Here is a 19,303-nt window from a genome sequence, read left to right as displayed (position 1 = left end):
GAAAGTGACGGAGGTCATAGGGGCAGCTCGTCTCCTGTCCGGCAAAAACGACCTGACTGCCCGCTTCATCCATACTGCCAGCTGCTTGGCCCTTGACAACACACTGGAAGTCAGGTCGGGAGCCCTATTTCTCTATGTTTCCTTATCATTTACTTATTGGCTTTGTACAAAAGTGTCAGTTCAATTCATAAAAGTAAAAGTAAATGTTTCTAAATTAGCCAATCAGCAACAGTTTCTGTTCTATTATGAGGTATCCAAAAGTCATCTCATGTCATACAGCAATACTGAATGTAATTATCTGTCAGTGCATGGCATTGAAATAGTGTGTTTACAGCTAAAATATAGTGAAGAATTTGGGATTTAATATTCACTTTCCAGTAGTGTCCACAAAAGTTATAGCCTGGCTGACACCTGACTGATTATCAAATCTCCATTGACACAGCTTTCCTGTAAACAAATGTTTTATATTTAGTTGTTAACTCAATTCCAAAGTCTCTGAGAATCTGCTGAGCAAATTCAAACATAGATTTGGCAGGGTTCACCTAGACTACATAAGTTACATTACATATATGAGATATGAGATCTTTTAGGAGGGCCAGAGGCAATGACAAACATGCCATTTTTCCAATTATAAGTCAGTGTACCATCAAAATGACGTTAAAGCCATAATACTTATATACTTATACATCATAAACTAATGAGTCAGTGAATCAATGGGTGCTGATGTATTTTGTGTCTGAAACAGGAATCAGGCCCGTAACATTCTGTCTGTAGTGGCCTCCCATCCCGACCTCATCAAGATGGTGGAAAGGTTCGCCCCTCTGAGTGATCAAATCCGCATGAAGGACTTTATTAACAAATGCCAGAAAAGGTGGACTGGAAACATCACGGGACACCATAAACACTAAACACCTTTACTTTACATTTATTTATCAAAGTGATAAATGTACCAAAATCGCTATTCACTATTGTTTAATCTGTGAACATACAGGGTAAATTGTCTTGGTAATGTGCTGTTTTTTTCGGCAGACCTTCGCCTTGAAGTGGACATCAGAGCCAGGGCGAGACAGGGCATCCACAGGGTCACAGACACACAACACAACCAAAACACACACACACACACACACACACACACACACACACACACACAGGGCAGTGCTGTAGTGATACGCTAATGCACATTCTTAAAATCACACCTAAAATAAAAAACAAATACAAAAAAATGTGTTTGTCTGCACTGATTCAACTTTCTAAAACTTAAACAGTAATAAACAATTATTTTGATAATCTCAAAACCAAGTGCAAAGAGGTCCAACCAAAATTTTGATTATTTTTAATAGTCGACATATGGTGACAAGAAAGCTAAGTCCTGTATAAAGAAAAAAATCCAGGTTTATTGATTTGATTTATTTTCTGGAAAAATAATTATGGGAAGCATAAGTTAGATTGCTTTCTCTCCTACTTTCCACGCCAAATCTTATTACTCACTGGAAATGCCTATATGAATTTCCAGGGGAGTTCCATACCTTTAGGAGGATCCTGCGGAACTTAACAACACTGCTGCCGTTGTTATGTATTTTTGCAAAACAAATAACAGGTTCTAAATCTGCTGATTTATGTTGTTCTGTTGGAGCATAGTGTCGGTTTCAGTGAATATGATCAAAAAAAGTTTGCCAACTGCAGCTTTAATTCCCGCTACTGTGATCATGGTTGAGGTAGGCCGAAACCAAATATGGCATGAAGGTGTAAATAGGACAGGGGTGCCCAACCTTTTTTGAAGCAAGATCTACTTTTAAAGTTGACTTTGACTATTGAACTTAATAGGGGGAGAATAAAGATAGATGAACAATTATGCACCTTTACTTTAGTAGAGATTGCAAGGCGGAAACAAGAGAAACACTGTGTTTAAATGTCCATTTAAATTGTAGCCTAATACTCTTGCATGTTTTACATTCGAAATGAGGAATGTGAGGTTAAGGTTCATTTAATAGATGAAGCTGTTGGGATATTCATTCAATTTTGGCGACACCTTGTGGACAGAAATAGAATTGGAATAAATGGTTAGTATTTCCAACTTTGCCTAGGCCTACCTCTCAGGCGGATACAATAAAATCCCATATTTTCAATGGATTGTCAAAACATTTCATATTTTATCTTTGTTTCTTATCTCTATCACTGAGAAAAAATAGGGGCATTCTTATGCACCCTCTTACAGTGGGCCATACCATACACCTTATTTTTTGGTTGATGGTGTTGAAGTTCTCTTAGTTATGTGATGACGGCATCAGCAATGACTGGTGGATAAGTATATCTGAGCAAGTGTAAATATCCATTAACTAAGTTATGTCATTGTGGGGGATCATTGTAGAAGATCAAAATAGTGCAAACAAAATGATTATCACCCACTCTTTTGAATGATTCATTGTGTATGTTTAAAACATACAACATACATTATTCTGTTCAACTAAGAACACTGTGCTGAATATATTTTACAGTGCTCAATGAGTCTTCTAACTACTGACATGTTTGCAGCCTACCATTCACCAATGTCAGTGGAAGGTATCTGTCCTAGCCTACACTAGCACTGTCACAATAGTTGTGATCACCTTTCTGGGGCAAGGTTCTTTGAATGCACAGAGCATCACATGTCTGTGATCCTAATTATAAAGACTTAATTACAGCTTCCATGCTTTGCAGATGAAAGGTATCCTTGGGGGCAGACAGTCTTCTGAGAGCGTACTAGGAAGGTTAATTTGCCTCACTTTGAGAGCAGCTACACAAATATGACCACGAGACTACAGAAAGAGATCACAAAAGGCTAAGTGTTTTTATGTTACATTCAATGGAAAACAATGAAGCCTTTAGATGTTTCAGTGAACTATTTAATGTCATACATAAAATGTATTGAGAACAAATCAAAGAAAAAAAATCTATTTTATGAAAGAGGTTCCTCTGTCTTTCTGCTTCTTAAAAAACTAAACTTAAAACTTACTGTTTTTTTTTTTTTCTCCCATCCCTAAAACAATGTATATATATATATGAATATAATAAAGTTTTATAATGTTAAGTATTAAAATAGGAAAACTAATCCTCATGGAATAAATCTCAAGAGTAACAAAATAAAGATTTGGTCATTTTAAACATAATGCCTCAGAATGTGATGGGAGGAGATCTGGGTATGTGTTTGAGTGAGTGTGTGACTGTCACATGTTCAGCAGCTTTTGGGTATTAAAAAAGAAATAAAAGAGACATGCAAATAATTAGCAATGCAAATTTGAACAGCTTCATACATGTACTGAACTAGCCTTTGGATCAAACCTCAAAGTGACATAACCACCACCATAGATAGCTGCAACGCTCACAAGTTCAACTGCTACAGCACTTATATTTATTGGATCATTGTAACATTGTATCATTGTAAGTCAGAGGCAGAATCTGTTGGACGTTCTATACTGACAGTACAACTGGAACAGCTCTCCGTGATGCACTGAGCAGCCTTAAATGCTACCATGTTGAAACAGCCTGATCACTGACAGACATGAAAGCCTAACTGGGTTATCATATACCGTAAGTTTGACCTTGTGCGTTCAAATCCAGACTCTCGTCATCTCAGACTTGTAACAATAAAGGGCTGTGGCAAACACTTCACTTCAATTATGATTTTCTTTCAGTCAACCATGTCCTTCATTGCCAATAGTGTAACAAACCAAAGAAATAATAATAAAAAAAATCTTGAAATAAATTGAACCAATATATTAATAATAATAATAATAATAATAATAATAAAAATAAAAAAAAAAAAAACTCACATCATACCTTGAAATACAGTAACATCTTGATATATACTGAGATTTTGGAAACAGTTCTCATTACACATATTCTAGGGTTGAATACTGGCTTGCTCTGAAATGTGGCCCAAAGATTTAAGAAGGCAACTAGCTTGCTGTCAGGCACTCTGTAGTTGAGACAGGCTGGCAGTCACTAACTGTACTGTGAAACAGTCATGATCACGATCATGATCATGTCAAGCCTGTCTGTGACTGGAGCAGTGGGGGAGAGAGTCCATTAGGGAATGACAGAGTTACGAGTGAACTGCACACGTTTTCCTTTTTGACCGGTGGCCATTTTGTAACAAAATGAGATCAAGTGCAGGAAGTAGAATGTCATTTTGTAACAGTATGACTGAAACATAAAACAATTTAAAACAAAAAGAAGAAATAAAAGAAATTAAGGACCTATGGTAGCTCTTTGTCCATCAAGCCTTCTTACCCACATCCATACTGTCCCGAGAGGTCTTAATAATGCAATAATTTATTTCTTTGCACACACACAAAAAAGGAATATTTACAAAGACAAACGCTTTCATTCTTCCGAGTCACAGCATGAAGTATGGATAATGTGAGGTAATTTCTGGAATTTTCTTTTTTTTCCTTCATTAGACTCTAAAAGAAGCAGAAACACTAAAGTAGAAAAAGATGGGAAAACAGGACTCATTTCATTTCATTTGATCATGTTGTTTTCTTGAAACAGTACTGGTAGACGTACCAAAACTCCAAAAGATACTCTCTTCGAAGTATGCTATGTATACACTTTCCATTCCTCACTCCCCTGACCCCCACCCCCCCTAAAAAAGTTGCTCTGAAACCACAACCTCATTCTCTTCCAACCCAGGAAAGACCCCAGAGAGCAGAGGACTTGTCAGTTGCTTGCTTGTTTAATTTTTTTTTTCAGTTTGTCCATGTGATAGGCAGCTCATTTTTCCCCCTCAAGATGCTTTCAGCCCTCCTCATTCACATCACAAAAGTCTTCCTTCCTCTCTTCCTCCTCATGTTCATTTACCAAAGTTGCCAAAGTTTGCAAAGGCATCTTGTTTGGGTGGCACCATGCCGGGAGTCATGCCCTGGCCCATGCCCATCACCGGCATGCCAACAGCGCCTCCAGGCAGGCCCACCCCAGCAGGGGCAGTCATGCCCATGTTCATGCCAAGCATTCCCTGATTGAGGGGCACGCCCCCGACTCCCATACCCCCGACACCCATCGTACCCGTTGCCATGGCTGGGGGGGGTATCGCCATGCCCATTTGCCCACCCGATACCATCATGGGTCCCAGGGGTGGTCTGGGGGCACCTGTAGCAGCTGCTGGTGGGGAGTTAAGGTTCATGCCGGCAAAATTCTGAGCCATCATGTTCAGAGGAGGTTGGATACCTGTAACTGGTCCTGAAGAAAACAAAAACAAAATAATAATAATTATTATTATTATTGTGTCCAAAGACACACAAAATGATAACATGCCACAAAATAATGACTCTTTATGATTTTTTTGAGCTGCTCAAAAACAGAACTCCTTCATAAACTAGTCAGGACACATTTCAGAGCACATTAAGTCTAAGTGACTGAGAGTCTATGCAAGGGTGTGTATGAGCTAGGAAACCCCTTCTGAGGAAGTAAATAGCGCCACAAGCCACCCACCCTGCTGCTGGATCATGGTGTTGAGCGTGGGCTGGGAGGGCTTGGGCGGCTGCATACCGGCCGACAGGAAGTCCAGGCTGATGTTGACGCTGGGGTCGGACCACGTGGCAGGGAGGGAGCCCTTCGCCCCTGGTTTCTGCATACCCATCTGCTGTGGCATCATGTGACCCCCTAAACTGTGCATAGGACCTCCCAATGTCTGTGTGTGGAAAAGGAGATGATCAACATCAGAGCGAAATAAAGGTCAGAACCATCACTGAGGTATGCATTCTAATCAAGTGGACATTTTTGGCGTTTTCATGACTAGGCAGGAGAAATTACATAGGACACAAGGACACAACAATAAAGACAATGCAATATGTTCTTTATCAAGATATAGACCTATGGTTAGGGCTGCTATTAGGGCTATTAAGCTGGGCTTCAGGTATATATGGCATTTATGGCAGCAAAGAAGCTCTACACCATTATACAGCTGGTCATTACTGTAAAAACTCTCCATTTATAATACAGCCAAAACCTGACCACTTGATGGCAACCATGGCAGTATTTTATTACTCCAGTTGAACTCCATGCTCATGCGGTCAGAAGAGTTAAGGAAGAGACATGAGAAAGGGCGTGACTGTCCACAGCCGTCCAAGAGACCGCACCTGAGACCGTGACATGGGCATGCCCTGGTTGGCACACATGTTGAAGCTCAGGCTCTGCGAGCCGCTGAGGGTGGCGTGGTTGGGCCCCATCAGGTCAAAGAGGTCGGCCGAGGGGGGCTGTGCAGAGGAGGGGGGCGGCTGAGTCGGGGCAGCCTGGACGTCGCCGAAGAGGTCCGTCACTGCTGGGGGCACGGCCGACACGGCAGCAGCGGAGGCAGGCGGGCTGGTGGTGGGGAAGGCATTCCACTCGCCAAACTCTCCGTTACCACCGGGGGCTGGAGGAACACAAACAATTTCAGTCACGGTGTGAACATTTCCTGTTACACATTTAACACATTCTATGTCAAAGAAGACATCTTGCATAAAGTACCCATATGTTCATGCCATCACCATGCTAAATTAGAAGCAGTAAAGGAGCAGTTTATCTAATGCACATTTTGTCAAATTTAGTGAAACACTGTCCATGTTATTACTACGTGTCAAAATAAGCCTAGTGTTTCGACACTGCCCTGCCTCTGTAAATGAGAAGCCATCTTAGTGGCTCAGCCGGCACTATAAACAGGAGTGCAACAGGGAGTTTTGTTGTTTGATTGATTGGTTGTTGAGTTCAAACATCAATGGCCTTTCATTAGAATCTTAGACTGCATTCTGAAGAATATGGCTTAGGTAACCATCAAAATATAAAATAAAACAGTATTCTAGTAGAACCTATTGTTCATAATTCCTACAAAAAATATGTTTTGCTAGTGATCCTAAGTTCACACCTTAAAATATTACATCACAACTGAACAGAAATTTGTTCAAGCATATGACTTCTACACTTTGTAGCCAGGTTCTGCTGCCTGGGACATTGCTATGGTCAGGAGAGGTGGACATTGTACTTGGTGGTGGTGGTGGTGGTGTTTTTCCCCTCCAGAGAGCATTTTTGTTTCCAGGTTGTTCTTGAGTGAGATGTAGGTGTATGCATGTGTATGCATGAGCATGTCTTTTTCCTTTTGATGGGGGAGTGGGGTCAAGCCATCCACCCTGAGGGAGGTGACCGCATGCACAGCCCACATCTAATTGGATCTGACATCACATAGCACTAATGTTGACATTCAGGTCTATCTCCCTCAAACACATACCAACCAACAAACACCACACACACACACACACACTTATACATGCAGCACATAATCATGGCACACTCCGCTTTCACAGTGCAGTGACATTAGTTGACCCTTCTGCAGGTATGTGCGTTGTGGTCGGTGTGCATAAGGTAAACTGGCCATCAGGGAGCGACCTCTGAGGAGGAGTGTGGTGAAGGGCGTGGGAGGCCAGGATGGGCCGGGGGATGTGGGCACGGGGTGGAGAGAGGCACGAAGCGTGAGGCCCCGCTCTGATGGATGAGGGAGGACAGGTGTCCATCCGCATCTGCCTCAGAGGCCTGCGTCTCCATCTGGATGACTCCGACCCTAATCAATATTTCAGCGTCCTTCCAGCACGGAAGATGCCCTGGTGTACCCTACACATGGGCTGCTGCGGCTGCTGTTGTACAGCACAGCTTGTGCTTCTGGACCAAAGGCAAATGACTCCCTACAAGGCTGTTGGACATGCCAATATCCTTAGTCTTCATCTTGTTTTCCCATCTTTTCACACATTAAAAACACACTGTGATTTTTTCATATTACTCTCTGATGGGAATGTTGGGTGGTAAGTGGAGGTATGGAAATCTGTTGTTTGTTTGTTTGTTTGTTTGTGTGTGTGTGTGTGTGTGTGTGTGTGTGTGTGTGTGTGTGTGCTGGCTCTAATCTAATTTCCCCCAGCAGAGCTGCAGACTTACCAGCTTTGGGAGGGAGGCTGGCGGAGGCGGCTGGGGAGGAGAAATCAGCAAAGCCCCCGATTAGATCTGAACCTCCACCTGCCGAGAGGAAACAGCAGATCAGACAGCAGAGATTAGCCCATGTCTACTCTCCCCACGCTCTCCCTCTCCCTCCCACACACACACACACACACACAAACACACACGTCCCTCTTTCATACACACTGCATCACCTTCTGTCATATCTCATCGGCACACGCTCTTCCTCACAAACATGCTGTCTGTTGTCTGTTTGCTTCTGCTACACACACACACACACACACACACACACACACACACACACACTTCTAAAAGGCAGAGTGTGAAGCTGATGGGTGAAGACAGTGGCAGGATGGGGAGGACACAACACCATGTGTGCAGTGTGGCCCCGTGGGTTCTGCACCTCCACTCTGTGCACTGCGTTCACCTCACCACTCGTGCGTGCCCGACTCATGCCCACCGCACTGCTTGTTTGTGTGCGTGCCCGACTCATGCCCACTGCACTGCCCAACGGTCTCCCTTCCTCCTCACACAACTTCCACACACCTCATCTCAAAGAGCTAGGCTACCACTAGCTACCAAAAAGAAGAAGAAAAAAAAAATCTGATTCATGATGGATTCAAGTACATTTTTACTTAAAATTACACTTGAGACAACATGCAGCAGAAAATGCAGCCGTCACTGTTCCAATCTAAGATCCTTTCCATCTGCAGCAAAACATGTTTTAGGTCTGAATTTCCAACATCATGTATGACCAGGGGTTTTATGTGAACAATGCTATGTTCCACAAGAATTTGAATGCAAGACAAGAATTTGAATGCAAAATCTGGCCATAGTTTATACATTGTAACACATTGTAACACTGAACTAGACTATACTCAGCTCAAAGTTCTGCAATCTGTCTGAAATGTTGTGTTCACTCTCTCCCCCTTTCTCAAACATAGGTGTCTGATACTAACTAGCTATAGCATCTAAGAGAGGCATGGAAATGTTTGGCAACAGCGTGTGCAGATCATCCACTGATGACACATCAGATGACTGGCGATAAATCACGACACCCAGAAAGGCGTTCCACAAATAACCAGTGATGCATGATTAAGCAATATGGCATGAGTCAGAGTGGGGTTGGTAAGATAGCCTTGGCAGTGGTCCGGCCGTGGGCACAAGACCAGAGACCAAGCGCCGCAGGTAACCACAGCAGCAGGTATATCCTTTTACCAACACCATGATCACAACTGTCATACTGCTTTTATACCAGTTCCACTAACAACTAATAAAAGTTATCAAATTGTGTTTTCCATCATGTATACTGATCTTTGTCTACTCATCCTCCATCTCCATAGTGGGAGAACGTTCAAGAAATTGTGTTTTTTTTGTAAAAAAAATAAAAATAGAATTTGTTGGATATAGTGTTCACAAAATAAGCATACTATTGAGCCTAAAGGCAGTATACTGCCATAAGGGTATGGTTTGTAAAAAAACAAAACAAAAACATAAGGGTATGGTTCTGTATGGCACTCCTGCTGTTCTCTGAAGGAGAGCAGCGCCAGAGCACTTACCACTGGAAGGTGTCTGGCCTGGGTCCACCATTAACAGGTCTGCAAGGCCACTGCTTGATTGACTGATGGATGTCTGAGAAAAAGACAAATGTCAAATTAATAAGAGGAAAGACTTTCACCTGAATTCCGATGGGAAAACACTGGCACACAAAGGTAAACAAAACAAAACCAACAAAAGCCTTGAAGCATTAAATACACAGTACGCTGGCAGAGGTTTGGCTGAATTCGAGCTTGTCAGTGTGTAGCCATAAGGTGGCAGCACAAGCTTAGCTTTTACAGCACACACTGGCAACTCGGCCCTCACCAGGTATTCCTCAGATCTGGCCAAACATGCACATTTGACAGCTCAATATCTATAAGAGTGTGTGTATATTAGCCAATTCACGACTACAGATTCTTAATCTTTCTATTACTATTACTAGTTGTAGTTTTTGTTGGTGCCACTCATCCAAATCCATTGCTAATCTAATGCTTGTCAGTTATGCTGATGTGCGTGGCAAGTGACCGCACCCTCATGTCTGTGCCTATATACTGAGCGCTGTACAGTGCTGGTGCTGGTTACATTACTGCTAGTTCTAGCTGTTGACTGTTGTCCATAGCAGACATGTTGTTATTGTTCTTTGATATAGCTGTACAGCTTACATGTCACTGTGGAACAGGTCTCATTTTTGGTGAAGTACTTCAATGCACAGGAATATCTAGCCTGTTTAACCTTCAGCCTTTTTGCCCATGACTAGTTGGCTGTTGCCTACAGCACTGACTAGTGATTTAAATAGGTAACTTGTGCATATGTATGTGTGTGTTTCAATCTATTTTTGACATACTAGTACTAACATGCATTTTTGCATTATTTCCATTACATTTCTCATTCTTTAAACATTTGTGCACTTGCAAAAAATGCAAAAAAAAGACATAATGATACTCATAGTAGTAGGATGTGGTTCGAGCGGCAATGGGTCACCTTTGCGTTGTCTGCGTCTGGACTGCTCTTGTCGCCGGTGTAGTGAGCAGCAGCTCCCAGGTCCACTGTTTTAGAAGGAATGCCGCCACGTTTGCGCGCAGAGGTGGTGGCAGCGGTCGTGGCGTCTTCTGCCTGGGTGACTGTACTGCCCTTGTTTGTGACGCCGTCCTCTTCATCCTTGAACTCGGACTTGGAGGGCGGGCCATTTTGCGATACTCTGTCTTCCTCGTTGTCACTGGGAAAAGACAAAAGCCTCAGTTTCACAGAATTTCGGTTGTGAGCTAAAGCCGAGGTGAGACTATGCGACTGTTACTTTGCTTTTAAGTCTGATCTATAATCAAATCAACTTCACAACTGTCTGCTAGAGATTGCAGAATTTGGCCAGTTGAAGTGAACAGGGACTACGGAAATCTATGGACACACAAATTCAGGCATGTTTTTTGATTTTTTGATCCGACCATCAAGGGAGTAACAAGGTGTATGATGCACTCCAATTCCACTAATGAATGTATCCCATCAGAAAACATCTGGGACTATCAGCTAATAAAAATGGACCTTGTTTTGCCTTGAAATAGGATGCCCATTAGGTTCCTGTGATTGCACAATCACACACTTTTTTGTTGATGATTTAGACTTAATTATCATAGCGAGTGAGGAGGCGGAACACGCCATACTAGTCGTCTCTCACTATGATAATTAAATTTGGATAAAGTCAAAATCATTCTGCCAGTAGGCAATAATTGTCTTTTTAAAACCTGTTCAAATTCTAAGTTGTAAAAAACTTCAGTGAGACTACACAGATAAAACATTTTTACTAACAGTAAAAACATTTTACGATTTGATGTGACATTTCAAAGCTTTACTTACAGTTGCTGCGTCATTTACTTGTTTGGATGCAAAAGAAGAGGATTAACAATTGGAACACACACACACACACACACACACACACACCTGATTCTATCAGGTGAGTCATCACGGTCTTTCTTGCGGAACTTGTTGATGGTGTCGTCGATGGTGCTGCCTATCTTGTCGCTGATCTCGCCCAGTTTCTCGCTGAAGGGGAAGCCCCCTTTACTCTTGTCCCAGTCCTCCTCCCATTTCCCCTTGGAGTCTCCGTCTAAACTCCGTTCTCCCGCTGGACACAGAACAAGACAGAGACGGAGACACACTCATCACTATGGCCTCTCAGTCGCACTCATCACTATGGCCTCTCAGTCGCACTCATCACTATGGCCTCTCAGTCACACTCATCACTATGGCCTCTCAGTCACACTCATCACTATGGCCTCTCAGTCACACTCATCACTATGGCCTCTCAGTCACACTCATCACTGACACACTCATGAGACTGGGTGGGAGCAGTTAGAGGGAGCACACTTGGGATGTATGTAAACATGTATTCCTGTTTCTGTTAGCTGCTGCATGCACACATGCATGGATTAGTGTTTTTATGTAGTCTTTTTTTGCCTGGTACACTTCATTTCTCAGGGGGGAAAAAGAAATTATGAACTTGCATGACCAAACGTACAGTGATAATGCACAGACACAACATATAATGTTGCATTTCCATTTTAAACAGAACGTTTGTGCTTTATCCAAATTAAAAATGGGGCAACATCTTCACGAGTCACAAAATCCTAGCGCTTCCACCTGCCATAAGAGAAAGTGAGGTGAAAAATAATCCAATCACGTTTTACTCTCTGTGAAGCTTCAGTCTGAGAACAGGCCTCCAAAGCCTACAGTTGAGCCAATGAAAAGAAAATCGAATTTTGATTGGCAGACATATGATGATTACTAGTAAGGTTGCAAGTAACGATTATTTTCATAATGAATTAATCTGTCAAACATTTTCTGAATTAATTCATTAGTCATTCTCCAATTCCTTGATTTGTCTAAAAAATTACTCAATCTCATTAATCAATTACCAAAATAGTTGGAGATTATCAATTTGATAAATGACAACAATTGATAATGGTTGCACTTCTTATTTCTAGATAATAAAACTGTTCCACTGTTCCATTTCTACAAGGGAAAAGACATGATTTGTTTGATATCAGGTGACTGGTAGCAACATTATGAAGGGTAAAAGGCTCATTCATATCACTGGAGCAGTACATTGCTTTAATTATACTCTTGTGTAGATTGAGGCTAGGCAATAACTTGTAGCAAAGGTAATGCAAAAATGACTGCATTCACAATGACCCTGCTATCAACCATAAGAAGTGCATGTCTGTGATATTTGAAAAGTCTGTGGTTAAAAACTATAGTCTACTACTAACTACTAAACTACTAACGTTTTCCCAGCTTCATTTTAGTTTCTTTGTTTCGAAGCATGTATTATACAATGCCCATATTTTACTTTGTCCTGCTGAGCTAACATGTTATATTACCTCAGGAACTTACTTTAAAAGATATTAAATTCAACCAACTGAAGTAACACCCCCACTAATCTCTACGTACTTCAGTTGCCTGTTCTGAAAAGTGTGTGGAAAGAGAAGGGCTACTCTCAGTCAAATCTGAATCATACCGAGCACCACTGACAACTTCTCAATCAGATGCATACAATGTGCACCCCGCTGTCCTTTTGATGTTGCTTCACCAAACATAATTTTTAAAGTGCCACATCACTAATTGACAAACAGCCTCACTACTCTGCCTAATGAAGAGAGATATCGGAGTCCTGAATCAAAGATGTCACATCAGAGAGTCCATATCAACCGTGGGGGGGGGGGAATCAAAAGCTTTCACCGACTGCTAGCAATGCTAATGACATGGCTGGGAGCCTGAGAGTCTGTATGATTAGATACACGATCTCCTGGATCTGAAGAGAACAGAGAGATATATATAAAAAATAAAAAAAAACAACGGTGCTTTTGTGTGGTAAAAACATGACTGTAAAAAAATATTCCTGGTGATTTAGTAAAGCAAAAGTTATTGCCCTTAGTAAGAAAATAAAGCTAATCAAAGTCATATGCGAGCGAGGGCTTGAGGGAACAGGGGACTATCACCAAAGTGAGAATAAAGAATTCTTCTGAGATGACTGTGCTAGCAAATCCCCTAATGAGCCTTAGATAGAGGGATTACAGAAAGCCGTAGGGAAGGTGTCATTGTTCAATTAATACGTATTGTCATTCACAGAGGGATGGTTCAGAGTGCATTCATCTGTGGCATCACAGTTGGCAAGAGAGTACCTGAAGACTGTATGTAAGCTACAAATAAACTCAATAACATCTTTTTGTTTTGGCAATGGGAGTGGGTATATTGGAGGTTCAACTCTGACCCCAAAATTAAGTCAGCATTATTAGTCTGCTTAATCATGCAATCGTAGAAAATCAGCAAATAAGATGGTAAAAAAAAAGTCTATAAAATACATGTAAGGCAATGCCTGGCTGTGAATACAAAAATGATGAACCCCCAACACACCTACACACAGAGAAACCAATGGACGAGCTGTGCTAATTCCATCAAGCCTACACAAGCAGATGGTTGCAACAATTTCCTTGCATTCAAGCCCCTTGCCAAAACACTGAAAGAAAGCCACATCTGCCACCGTCACCTACTGTTCCCCCTCCCCACCCCTTCCCCTCTAGCGCCCACTCACACTTGAAGCCACTGCCCATGCTGTCGGAGGAGACGCCGATGTATTTGTCCTTGTTCTTCTTGGCCTTCTTCCTCTCCTCCCGCAGCCGGTCGTCGTCCTGCACAAACTCTACCATCTCCTTCACCTTCTGCCGCACGTTGATGCCCTGGTCCTTCCCATTCTCGTCTGCGGAGGCATAGTAATCGGTTGATAAACAAAAATATATAAATATTTATGAATTATGATCTGTACTGAGTGGTGGCACAAATGAGTATAGAGCCTGTCAGACACTGGCATAAATCCTCTGGCGTAATTGAATTGTGGTTTTAAAAGTTTTAAAAATCATTTGACATAATTTTAGCAATCCTTCAATATTGTTCAAATGGGAAAATATTCCCTAAGGACAGCCCCATATCCTTTGGTATGGGCCCAGAGACTTGAAACCTCTCTAGGCATATAACTGCACCACAATATCCCTCCCTCCTTACTTTCATAGTTAGGGATTTCTTTATTGCATCATATTCCATGTATATGTGGACGGAAATCTCTGTTATGTCTGTCTAACCTTCACAGAGGTTCAGCATGCCCTATGCTGCCAACAGTCTGCAGCGGCCACCAGCTGTTCATGTGGACTCCATAAGCATGCGCTGCACAATGGCATCGATTATCCCGAAGAAATAAACATAAACCCACATGTACTGCACTGGTGCTAAAATGTCACTCAGCACTGACTCTTTGGAACTGTGCATACATAAACAATGGGCTGATGGGGGAAAAAAGTTGGCCTAGAGAGCACATATTTAGGGTTCCCCACATTCTCTGACTTGACTGTTTGTGCCCAGATCACAGAACACAAGATCGGTTCCTCTTGCTGTAACCGATAAATCTGTTCCCTGTATTAACCATCCAACAGGTCTGTGTTTACGCACGTTTAAAAAACAGTCCTTGCATGCTTCAACAAGCACCGCACTGGATGAGACGTTTACAAAGTACCAGACATATGATGAATGCACAACATACATACATGCTCTGCAGCCACTATATAAACACACCCAAACTTAACTGCCGTGTGTTCTCCCACCAACAACCCTCTATGAAACATACTGTTATTACGCAATAAAAACAAGCACTGACAGTAAAGTTGCATTATTCATAAAACCAGCCGCCATCGCAACGGTACAATGTGTCAACAGAATTAATGTTTGAGAAACTGCCCAGCTTTGCAGCAGGGATGCTGAGACCCTTGAGTCTACTGGAAATCATCTCAAAATCTACTCGTAAGTCTGAAAGGCAGAAACCAACAGTGGTGGGGAGTGAAATGGGATAGAATGGCTTTTGCACGTAGCAGTGACATTCCTTGCAAAGCAAAACATATGCACTGTTGCATTCCCTGGTCTAAAATCAGGGCCACTATTTTGACAACAATGTGCTCATTGTTGGTGCCCCCAATCCCAATCCTCCCCCACCTTTCTTATGCAGCCCTTGCCACTTAATCTACTAAACCCCTCTTCTACTGCACTTTTTACGCCCCCATAAATGCACAAACAGGCTGACACCAGACATATTTTCACTGCATTTCTTACATCCAGTAACTATATGCATGTGACAATAAACTTCCTTGTATCCTTGTATGTGGTGGATCCTGTTAATGAATTTTTAATGTCACCATAACCCTTAGCCACTGCAGCGGTTACACCTTTGGAGCGGGAATCTCCCTGTACACTCACCAACAAAGTGGTAGTTTTCCATGGAGCGGAGGTCATATATGTGCTCCCTGGCGCTGGTGACCACTCTCTCAGAGCCGTTTCTGATGAGGTATGCTAGTAGAAGTAAGGCCTGGGAGAGAGGAGAGGAGGAAGAGCAAACGGTCATCACAACACCTTTTACAACCAGTGTTTTTTTTTCTTTCTTTTTTAAAACAAATACAGATGGGTGATGCTTGAGTAACTGCAAAACCAGCATGAGGTGCATGCTCAATGGGGAATAGGGCCAGTTATGTTCAAATATACATATCAAAGTCAAAGTTAAATATACAAAGGCAAATTCACACATATAATTAGGCCTTACAATACAGCATACTCAAACCCTGCATTCATATTCACATTTTGCAAGGTCTACCTTGTAAACTCTTCTCCAGTTTTTCTTGTTGTCTTTCAGCATTCTGGTCCAGAGCATATTCATAACCTCAGGGAACTGTTCGTACATAAACGTGGCTCTGAAGACAGGAGAGGGAGATTACTAAATCAGACCAATTCTTTTCCACTTTTTTGCCCTAGTTCATGCATTTCTCATGTCTAGACCTGAAATAAAAAATCATTTGGACAATATCTGACCGTTTTTGAAATTTGTCAAAAATCTGTCTTTTGTCCTGACCCCGGACCTTATCTGAAAATTTGGCCCACCACACTAAGAAATCACTGAAAAGTACAAGAAAAAACACCACAAGCACCCTGGAACTGTTTAACTTCTACGTGACCTTTGGAATACAGGATACTTAAAACCCTTCTGTGAAATAAGAATAATAAAGCTCAGGAAATTGCCAGTACATCTTGCATCAGACTAATTCCTCAATACGCCCAGTACTGTATTCTAGAAAGACTTATCATTACTTTGATGATAATGCATGATTATAACTATTGTCTACAATATTAAACACATCAATTTTTTAGAATAGATTTTAGACATGTTGGTGTTTTTGTGGCACGAGATGGATTGAGACTTCAGAATCCCTCTCTTCGGTCTACAAGAGAATGCTTCAGCTCCGGAACACTCACTTGGCAATCTCTCCCATGAGCTGTCCGGATGGCCCCCAGGGATCGTCATTAGTGGCTTCACGAACCTTCGACTCGATCTCTGAGTAGTTCATCACCACGTTGGTGCTGGAGAGGCAAAGGGAAGAGGAAGGCGGCCATAAATAAAAAGTGTCAGAACTTAAAGTCAGCTTAGAGGAAGGGAACTGCACATGCCTTAGCCTATCATTCAGCGGTAAGTTCTGATCTCTTTATTTGGCCATGGTGCATGGCTGCGGTGAGAGATGTGCCGAGCCCTGCCCAAACTGGATAATAGCTGGCACCCTTCTCCAATCGTGTTTACCACGGCTTACGGGGCAGGCTGAACACCCCCATCGCCTGAACGTGACTGCCAAAGCCTTAAGTGTGTGCAGCTTTGCTGTGCTGCGCTGCACTGTGTGGAATCTATCGGCAGAGCAATCACGAGGAGATCCAATCACTTCCTGTCTAGGGGTGGATTTCGCTCGGCTACTCCAAGCTGTCCGTCAAACGGCAAATGGCAGGAAACAGCTGGAAAGACTTGAGGGAGGTTGTGGAAGGAAACGCAAACGGAGAGACGAAAATGACAACCATTAAATAGACAGATAGTTGAGAAAAAAAGACGGAAAGAGTTGGGGAGCAGCTTTAACATATTAAACGAAACACACATAAACCTAGACACTTGGGCCATTGAAATAACCATTTGGCCTGAATAAAAACACTAGATACATTTTTTTAAAATGCAGAGGAAAAAAACAAAAGAAACAAATGCCACTCAGGCCATGGTGGTGAATAACAGCTCAGACGATGAATGGTGTTATTTTACCGATTCTGTTTTCATAAACTTGGGAAACATACCACTTGAGCCTCTCTCAATTTAGGCCTCATCAGATTACTTTGGCAAGTTGAGAAACTTAAGCCCTTCTGATGAGTGAAGCTGACAAAGATGATGAATGTTCTTACCTAAAACCGAAAAAAAAAAAAAAAAAGACTTCAAACGAGTAACATTGGACTAAAAACAAAGAGGGGTGTGGCAGGTCTGAGGCCCATGGTTTCCATCTTAACCAGAACGCAATTCTTAGCTGAGCATGCTGTCGTAAATCAGGGCAACTGTGAGAGAAAGGGCCTTGCTGGGTGTTCAGAGAGAGTGTTTCTGGAATGTACCCCAGAACGCTTGGGATTCCGATCACATTGCGACATTCACAGCCCCCATCTTACGACTGCCCATGCCTGAGCCAGCACTCTGAGCCACACAATTAACTACACTTCTTCAACACTCAGCAGACACACACACACAAACACACAGACACACGGGCATTACCTTGGAGCTGTCAAATGTCCCAAATGTGTTGTGTGGTGCTGCCTCTGGTCTATTGCTAGCAGCGATCTAACAGTGACTGATGCACTGAGAACAGGCTGCTATCAATTCAGACCTATTGACTGGTTTGAGAAGATCAATAGCCTAAATTGCAATTAGCCTGTGCTAACCCCAGTAGCAAGCAATGATTGGTCTTGGAAGACCACCTGTAAAACTAGACAGAAACCAACATATCAGACAGCCTGCAAAATGTCCTTCCATCAAACCCTCAAATAGATGAAGACATTCAGTGATGCTCTAGCAAGCCTGTTTCTCCAACAGCTGTGAGCACTTAGGGCAATCATCGCTAATATAATTTAGAGCAAGACCAGCAATCACACCCTGTACTTTCACTGCTAGTAAATCCCACTGTGTGGCTGGGTGGGAGAGGAAGAGAGAAAGACAGAGATGTCATGAGCAGAAAAGCGATCTTGGAACTTCTGGAAGTCATTACTGAAGATGGGGCTGGGGAGAGCTGATGGTAAATTACAGATACAGGAATGCGTTGGGTGGTAGGGGAAGGTCAGCACAGGGGTGCTGGCCAGCCCAGTTCTGTATAAGCCTGCTCACAACTTCACAACACCTGCACTGAAGGTGGTGGGTCCTTCGGAGTTGGGATTTCCTGTTCGTCGAGATGGCTAATTGGCGGTTACAAGCCCACTGACTGAGTGAATCTAATTTCTAGAGGCCATGGAAAACGACAGTCATAATGTTAGAACTTGCTGGGGGCAGGGATCAGGCATTAGGCTCAAAAAGCAGGGTCTGCAGCAACCCTTACAAAAAATAGCCCAACTGCCATTTGTCAATCACCAAAACAGGCAGTACATGCAGAATGCAGTATTTTTGACATGACAAATTTGTATTGCAACTACATTGTACTGATATTCACTGCAAAAATGCTGGACATTTGGACATGAAATTGCATTGTACTTAAAAAACCTGCTTTATAACTGCAGTTGTTTGTCGCAGAACTGCAATTATTGTTTTGGAAAGGGTGCCTGCTTTGTCTACTTGGAGTCTGGATCCAACTACACGGCCATTACATGGCCAATTTTACTTCAGTTCTGCTTCAGCTGTCGAGAAGAACATATAGTCGTTAAAAGCAGCGCTAGCATTGCCTGA

At 42.4% G+C, this 19,303-nt stretch overlaps 1 protein-coding gene across 3 annotated transcripts in view; it reads right to left on the bottom strand.

Annotated features, from left to right (window-relative positions):
- Window positions 1-3,365: 3,365 nt before the first annotated feature.
- Window positions 3,366-19,303, bottom strand: part of clint1b (clathrin interactor 1b) — a 23,448-nt gene continuing 7,510 nt past the window's right edge. For 2 of the 3 annotated variants that reach the window (XM_048237549.1, XM_048237550.1), the window contains exons 2-12: window positions 16,831-16,935; window positions 16,175-16,271; window positions 15,784-15,892; window positions 14,078-14,242; window positions 11,428-11,611; window positions 10,477-10,711; window positions 9,516-9,588; window positions 7,939-8,016; window positions 6,117-6,391; window positions 5,470-5,668; window positions 3,366-5,217 (exon numbers count right to left, since the gene is read on the bottom strand). In XM_048237549.1, the coding sequence (XP_048093506.1) occupies window positions 4,832-5,217; window positions 5,470-5,668; window positions 6,117-6,391; window positions 7,939-8,016; window positions 9,516-9,588; window positions 10,477-10,711; window positions 11,428-11,611; window positions 14,078-14,242; window positions 15,784-15,892; window positions 16,175-16,271; window positions 16,831-16,935 (1,906 nt within the window). In that variant the 3' untranslated portion in view covers window positions 3,366-4,831. The remainder of the gene's footprint in view (window positions 5,218-5,469; window positions 5,669-6,116; window positions 6,392-7,938; window positions 8,017-9,515; window positions 9,589-10,476; window positions 10,712-11,427; window positions 11,612-14,077; window positions 14,243-15,783; window positions 15,893-16,174; window positions 16,272-16,830; window positions 16,936-19,303) is intronic. The other variant, XM_048237551.1, reaches the window with a different exon arrangement.

The sequence above is a fragment of the Alosa alosa genome, chromosome 2, assembly GCF_017589495.1.
Source record: "Alosa alosa isolate M-15738 ecotype Scorff River chromosome 2, AALO_Geno_1.1, whole genome shotgun sequence".
Lineage (NCBI taxonomy): Eukaryota > Metazoa > Chordata > Actinopteri > Clupeiformes > Clupeidae > Alosa > Alosa alosa.
The sequence above is the reverse complement of the archived record's forward strand: the minus strand, read 5'-3'. Positions and strand labels throughout refer to the sequence as shown.